Source organism: Astyanax mexicanus, chromosome 7 (assembly GCF_023375975.1).
Source record: "Astyanax mexicanus isolate ESR-SI-001 chromosome 7, AstMex3_surface, whole genome shotgun sequence".
NCBI classification, from domain to species: Eukaryota; Metazoa; Chordata; class Actinopteri; order Characiformes; family Acestrorhamphidae; genus Astyanax; species Astyanax mexicanus.
In genome coordinates, this window is record NC_064414.1 from 31963889 (window position 1) to 31971936 (window position 8048).

General features: G+C 38.3%; 1 protein-coding gene across 1 annotated transcript; it reads right to left on the reverse strand.

The window, feature by feature from the left end:
* Positions 1–282: 282 nt before the first annotated feature.
* Positions 283–5604, reverse strand: ankrd2 (ankyrin repeat domain 2 (stretch responsive muscle)). Its single transcript, XM_022684810.2, has 9 exons — positions 5468–5604; positions 4753–4860; positions 2924–3070; positions 2156–2260; positions 1603–1701; positions 1393–1491; positions 1206–1304; positions 1011–1109; positions 283–909 (listed from the first exon to the last, which is right to left on the reverse strand). Exons 1-9 carry the CDS (start codon positions 5534–5536, stop codon positions 811–813), a joined length of 924 nt encoding a protein of 307 aa, XP_022540531.2. The 5' UTR covers positions 5537–5604; the 3' UTR covers positions 283–810.
* Positions 5605–8048: the final 2444 nt, after the last annotated feature.

Consider the following 8048-nt stretch of genomic DNA (forward strand, 5'->3'; position numbering starts at 1 on the left):
GAAAAAAAGGACACTGATGCCCTTAATTACTTTTAATTTGTCCCCTCACACTGCTTTTAATTTAATTAAAAAAAAAGGTCTTAGGAACTGCTGTAAATAACATGTTTATATTTTGAACAACTGAAAATTATTCTACTATTATCCTACTCTAATAGACAGGGGCAGTGGCCAGAAATCCCTCAATAGGCACTAATGACACAGTGCCAGAAACTCAGAGGTCAACATTTAACCAGGCCACATGCAGGGATTACACTTTAGTGTAATGTGTGTGTGTGTGTGTGTGTGTAGTGGTTATAAAACCAACCCACTTATTGATTTGTACTCTCTGACACAGGTCAAGGGACATTTGTGGAATATTATCAGCTTGACAGGGAAGAAACAGTGAGGAATAGTGATATAGTGGGCCCACGTGAGCGGCATGAGTGTATCTGTTTCTCCTGCGCAGAGTGGAGCACCCTGATAGTATCAGGAAACTATGCACTATGGCCTCTTCACAAAACCCTCTGGTAAGTCAGGGACAAAGCAGAAATGCTAACCATGCTCCCTTTGTGTTTTATTAGCACTCACTCGTATTTACTGAACAAAGCCATTAAACATTTGTACAGTAATGCACTTTTATACAGTCCAGACACATACAAACAAATTCAAGATAAGTTAAATGTATTTTATAATAAATAAAATAAAACTTTATTTAAATAATTACCCTGCTGTAATGTAAAGCAGCAGAGATCCAGCCATGTTTAGACACCATCTGTGGTCTCCTCGGCTATAGTGCCCTCAGACTCAGTCAGAGGTAATTAAAAGGGACATTCAGGCCAGCCCCACCTTCTTCATGTGCTCCAGCTTCTCTAACATCTCCTTGGTGTCAAACTGCCACATCTTCACTTGTTCTATGGCTGTAATACCCTCCTGAAATACATGGAATATGGAATTGAGCTCATTCTGAAATCATCACGGCTGAAAACCACCCAAGCCTTTCTGCCATTTTCATTTTCACCTGCAGTACTTACAGCATTCTTCAGCTTCATGTCAGCTCCAGCCAGTATGAGCAGCTTAACAATTTTGTAGCGGTTCAGTCTGATTGCGTCATGCAGAGCAGTGTCCCCCTCCTTTGTGAGAATCAGATTGGGTATTGAAAATGACAGTTATAAAATATAGATATTTCAGTATAAAGTTTGTTTTAAAACGCTATATGTAGCTCATACCCTGTCCTGAGCATTGATTTTGACACCACTGGCTAGAAGATGCTCCACAACTTCGCTGTGACCAGTTCTGGTCGCCACATGTAAGGGTGTGCTCATCAGCTGTGGGCAGAAGAAATGATGGGAATATTACTATAAAAAAGTACTGCATTTCAGCAATTCAGTTAGAAGGATTTTGGAAGGTCCTCACCTTGTCTCTGATATTTAAGTTAGCCCCCCTGCCCTGCAGGATTTTGAGAGCTTCTAGACGTCCACCCCTGCAGGCCCAGTGCAGAGCTGTGCAGTCCAGCTGAGAGGATAACAGCAGTAGCATGGAGATGTGTTTATTTCAAAACTATGCCATCAATCAAACAGACTAGATTTGAGACTGGAATATACTCCAATGATCTTTAGTTCTTACCCTGTCTTGAAAGTTGATGTCTGCTCCCTTGTCTAGTAATCGCTCGATAATCATAACATGACCCTGAAAAGCAGCCCTGTGAAGTGCTGACTTTCTGAACTGTGGAAGAAAAGAATTTAGTCAGCCAATCACCCATCAATAGGGTAACATAACATAATGTGACTGATTTTCTATTAATAATCTGTGTAAGTTGTTTTTCAACAGCTTTTAGTTGTCAATGAAAAAAAAAACTACCTGTACAAAATATTTTTTAAAAATCCGTTGCTTAATGTTATGCTATCTGGCCTCCCTCGTGCCTCCCTCAAGTCTAATGAGTACATTTACTATAATTCACCTCCCTCAGAACCAACCACCTGTCATATGTTCACCTTTAGCCAATCACTGACATTTCACACAGTCTCTGTCATCTGTGTGTTTGTTTGTCTCACCTGTGTATGTATTGCTGTTTGTTTGCTTCAGTACTTTGCCAACCATTCTGTTGTGTATTGATAGTAATTTGAGTTAGATTTTTCAGATTTTGATTTTACAATGAACTAGAGTACATCAGCAATACCTCATCACAAGTGTTTGGGTCCCCGCCATCTTCTAAGAACTTTTCAATGACTTTGATCTTTCCACTTGCAGCTGCTATCAAGAAGTCCTGACGACCCACGGGTCCCTGTGTAGTTAACAAGATCCTCATAACTAATAGGTCAAACAAATATTCTTCTGTAGTTAATCTTTTAGTAGTTATAGTACATATGTTCAGATCCACCAATTAAAAAAATGTAAATCTATATACAGGGGTTGGACAATGAAACTGAATAATTTATTGTCCCGACGGACAGTTCAGTTGAGGTGCACATTGAATTCTGCCATGATTTGGGCGGCCGTGGTTTTATGTTTTTTGGATAAAATCCAGGTTAGCACCCGAACATCCCTTTCAGACAGCTTCCTCTTGCGTCCACAGTTAATCCTGTTGGATGTGGTTGGTCCTTCTTGGTGATATGCTGAGATTACCCTGGATACCGTGGCTCTGGATACATCACAAAGACTTGCTGTCTTGGTCACAGATGCGCCAGCAAGAGGTGCACCAACAATTTGTCCTCTTTTGAACTCTGGTATGTCACCCATAATGTTGTGTACATTGCAATATTTTGGGCAAAACTGTGCTGTTACCCTGCTAATTGAACCTTCACACTCTGCTCTTACTGGTGCAATGTGCAATTAATGAAGATTGGCCACCAGGCTGGTCCAATTTAGCCATGAAACCTCCCACACTAAAATGACAGGTGTTTCAGTTTCATTGTCCAACCCCCTGTACGTGCTTCAGTTTGCTCACCTCAGGGACATCAGATTGACCACTGGAATCAGTTCTCTGTTTTCTGATTTTCTTCCTTAAACGAAGCTCACTGATGTTCTCAACGCCTCCTAGATCCACAATCTCACGCCTAAGTTCAAACGAGATCTTCCTCACCCGCTCCTCAGCCTGACAATGTTACCATTCAGAACATAGAACAGGTACAGATAGATTTTGAAGTTGTTAAAATGAAGAAATTGGCTAACCTTTGGGTAAATGAACAATAGGATGAAGACACATTTACAAAATACTGTACATAAAGAGCTTCTGTGTAAATGCTGCTCAGCTGTTTCCAACAGAGGCCATTTAGCTATTTATTGCAGGGCAGTAAAAACAGCATGCTCCTCTCCTGTTTACAGGCACAGTGTGAGCTATTGCAGAGGAACTGCTCAGCGTTCCGCTCATTTCTGACCGTTAATAAAGCTGGTGACCAGCTCAGACACCCCTCAGCTTGTAAACCATTAGATGCCGGGTGCTGAGTTTGAATAATAGAAGTTGTAATATAGAGTGACACCTAATAAACTGAAGAATCTTAGAGAGCTCTCCAGGTACAGGTCAGTACTGTACGGAAACTGCACTAGGCCAAAGATGTGTGGAAAATCAGTAAACAATGTTTTACTGTTTAACTGTCTGAATTAATAGGAATAACTTTATTAAACAAATATTGCTTGTAAATAAAGCATACAAAAAAGTTAAAGTCAGTGTGCATGGTCAGCTTAGTTACACCACTTAGTATCTTAGTAACACCACTTTTGCCAAGTATCACAGCTTATAAACACTAGTTCAGGCAATTTAGAGACTTTTCATTCTCTTTAGGGGGGTTTTGCCTCTTTTGGGGGTGGGAGGAATTTAGCTACTTCTGAAAATTGTGCTCATTGCTTTTATTTTAGATTAATTTCTAAAACATATATACCCACAGAACAAATATGACAGGGAGGAGAATAGCCTTATACGGCACGTGGCTTAGCACGTTCGCCTCCCAGCACTGGGGTCTTGGGTTCAAATCTGGTTGGAGTTTCCAGGTTCTCCCTGTGTCTGAATACTCTAAATTGATCTGGTGTGTGGGTGTCAGTGTGTGTGTAAATGTGTGTATGACTGTGCCCAGATATGGATTGGCACTCTGTCCTGGGTAATTGCTTTAGTGCCTGATGCAGTCCTCCAGGTGAACGTTCGTTTCCGGTTGAGAGTACGCTGTGCGCTATTGGCTGTCGCTTCTCACCGGTGTGTGGATGAGTGTTGATGTGTAATGTGCTTGTGTTTAAAAATGTGTAAATTGTAAAGCGTCCTTGGGTTTCTAAAAAGGCGCTATATAAGTTGAACTTAATCCATTCATTCATTATACAAACCCTCTAATTAAATAATATTATATATAGTATAGTAATGTCACAGACAGGACAAATACTATCAATATATCTAACACATAAAACAAAAACCTGTTAATTTGTATGCATATTTTTGTATTGTGTATATGTGTGTTGCTGTTTGTTCTTGCATATGTATGTAAAATAAGTACATACACACAAAAATAAACAATAATTTTAGTGAAAGACAACAGCAATATGGCAGTGAAATGATCTTAATTTTAAACAGAAGACCTTTTCATCTATAAATTCTATACATTTCCTAATGCAAGTCATTTAAACATAATGAAAAACACTAAAATGATAAACAAAAGTAGTGCAAAAATCTCAAATCAAACCTATGTAATAAAATGCAGTAGCACTTTTGACATAGGAATGCACAAACATTTTTTTCCATAGAGACACCTAATCTTTTAATTAAAATGGATATGGAAAGGGATATCGTCTCACCTGAATGTTTGCAATACTTGGATTGAGTGGTTCATTGCTCCTTGCTGTGCTCTCTGTAGGACTGTCTACTAATAAAATTCCAAGTTTACGTGCACGTTCTCTGCGTTTCTGGAAAAAAAAAAAAAACTTAAGCATAAAACAGCAGTCTAAATATTATTTTTTTAGGTAATATAGTAATAAAAAAAAGACGTGAAGCCAAATACTACAAAAATAAAAACCTTATGAATAAAAAAAAATCAGAAGCATAGTCTAAAGAGTCTAAGCTTAATTATTATTCAGCTCAGATAATATTTTGTTAACTACTACTGTTATTAGATCAAGAGAAAAATCAAACATTCACTATTAACTCACTATTAGTCTAAGTCAGTGAGTTCAGTAAATTAATAAATCATTTATGTACAGTATGTATTTACTTTTCCACTGAGCATAACAATATACAGTTAGTAATGAAATATATAAATGTCAACCAGATAAAATGTGATACTATTATAAAAAAAGACATTGACAGATACACAGAATGTGTTTTAAGCTATGACCTAGCAAACTGTAAACATAAGTGTAATCTTCTTATGTACAGTACAGCACATGAACATTGATTTTGGCATACTCATTAATCATTTTATTAATCATTAACTCATTAAATGTTTCCATAAAACTTCATTAAAAATTAGTAAACCAAACAGCTGTTAAGCAAATCTTTGAAAACGTGCCAGACCTGCTCTTGCTTATCCATCTCAGCTCTTCTGTCCACTACAGTGGTGGTCCACAGGACATCTTCATCCATCCTGATCAAACCTGCTACAACCAAAAATACCAAAAAAAGGACAGTGGCAAATAGAAAATGTGAGCTTACTCCGTTTAAACAGATTCCTCTATTTATTTGATCTAAATTATAAAGCTATTATGAATAAAACTATAGTAAAAGTATAAAGTATCTGACACCTATATTAATGTAGTGTGAGTTCTCTGAGAGAAGCAGGGCTATAGTGAATGAGATGTGATGAGGGTGTTCTTATATCACACAGCAGGAATGCAAAGCCCACAGTAAGCATTGTGTAACAGGTGTGGTTAGTAGCTGGATGGTGCTTCAACATTTGACCCATTCCAGGCTCATGAGCTCACTCTCAGGGCCAGAGACGTCCACGTCCCCTGACCGCCCCTGTGCCAGGTGCCTGCGACCCCAATTTTACAAGAGCTTGTGCCCAATAAACACACTGTTTTGGGGATTACGTTATTTATAAGTGTTTCATTAGTGTCAAGTGATACCTTGTAAATACTTGCTACTGTCACACCACACACTGACCAATCAGTGCAAAGTATTCTGAACCATCCTACGACTCACACCTGATCAAGAATGTCCACAAATGTAGAACAAGACTGTATTAAAATGTCTACAAGCTAATAAGCATAGTTGTGTAGCGTGATGCACTCTCACCTCAATTTTTAAAAGACTTTGATTGAGCAATTCATTCAGATCTGCTGTTCATACCTATATTATAGTGTACACACTGTTCTTAGTGCTGTTCACTATTAGAATACCATATTTTTTTTTAAGTATTCTTGTTTTTTTCTGGACATATTAACCCATTAGAGACCAGCCAGATCAAACAAATAGATTTGTATATATTGTAGCAATAGAAACAGCAAAGGTCTAGGAAACTAAATCCAAAAAGGTCCACAATGTAGGACAACATTCATGGTTGTGAACCACATCATGTTTTTATAAGGATGAGACACACTCTCACCTGAATATTTGCAATACTCTGAGTGATGCCCAATGTTCCATTTGACGTGATACTGTAATGGTTCTATTTGAGTTTAACCTATTAATATTCCTTGTCTCATATACAGGCTACAGGTGTAGGTAAAAAACCTTAATCTTTGCAGTAAAATAAGTTATTAACACTCTGAAACTTTGAGGACTTTTAAATCTCCTACAGAACACTTGGAGAAGTTGCCTGTTCCCTCTTTACTTCTATTTCCAGATCATTAACAGGAATCAACCCAAATTCTGCATGTTTGAAAATAGACGTAAAAACTAGACAACCATAATGAAACGAAAGATTTAGAGGAGATGAACTGTTAGATTTTTTTATTCAGGATTCGTATTGATTTCAAAATAAGTTCAGGAAAGGGCCAATTGTATGATTTTATTCACTATATTTTGACAATTGCAGATACTTTCTAGTAGAATTACAATTATGATTTTCAGTAATATTCCTTATCAAATAAGAATTCAGGCAGAACATGGACAAAAATCCTGGCCTGTTAAGGAGTTAAAATATGCTGCAAAACTCAACACAGCCCTTAACACAAAGACTGAACAACATACATTGATGATGAACATTAAGTACACCCCAACTAACCCGATTTGCCATTTTCCCTCCCCAATGTTTCGCGAGTGGTACAAGGTCTTAGGTCTGAATAGGGAGCAGGGCTGCAAAATTTGGTGTTTTGGGTAAAAATTCTCTAGACATCTCTCGTAGACATGTTAGTTTCTGGCCACTGGATGTTCCACATGGTACTTATTGGAAGAAAAACTGTAAGAAACAGATTTGTTGCTCTCCACAAAGATGGCCTAGTCTATAAAAAGATTGCCAACTCCCTAAAACTGAGATACAGCACAATAACCAAGGTCATACCGTTTTCCAGTACCGGTTCCATCCAGAACAGGCCTACCCAGGGTCAATGAAAAAGTTGTGTCCACGTTTTAAAAAAAAAGTGTATACGTGCTGCCAGCATAGCTGCAGAGCTTGAAAAAAGTGGGAAGTCAGCCTGCAGGGCTCAGATCATACACTGCACACTGCATAAACTCTCTCTATGGCACTGGCCTAGAAGGAAGCTTCTTCTGAAGCTGACACACAAGAAAGCCCGCAAACAGTCTGTTGAAGGCAAGCAGTCCAAGAGCATGAATTACTAGAACCACATCAATTGGGGAAAAAAGTGACTCACTGTCAATGAAAATGACAGAGCAGGTCAGTGGATGATGAGGCACATATTGCACAGAGGTCATCAATATTCTGCAGAGTCAATCATTACAGACCCTCCAAACTTAATGTGGCCTTCAGATTAGTTCAAGTGTGTGGAGAACTTCAGAGAATGGGTTTCCATGGCCAAGCAGCTGCAGCCCAGACTTACATCACCAAACGCAAAACTGGCAACCAGATACTGTATCGAGTCAGAGGCAGGATGCAAATGCAATTCCATCCTTTTATTAGGGGTCATTACAAAACAGAAAGATTAAGAACAAAAACCGGTACTAAAAAGAACAAAGACTATAAAACAAACAATGGAAC

Coding starts and splice junctions, on each gene's coding strand:
- ankrd2 (XM_022684810.2), bottom strand. CDS start 5,536: ATGGATGAAGATGTCCTGTGGACCACCACTGTAGTGGACAGAAGAGCT. Junction 4,861..5,467: donor AGATGGATAAGCAAGAGCAG/GTCTGGCACGTT, acceptor TTTTTTTTCCAG/AAACGCAGAGAACGTGCACG. Junction 1,305..1,392: donor ACTTAAATATCAGAGACAAG/GTGAGGACCTTC, acceptor TTCTGCCCACAG/CTGATGAGCACACCCTTACA.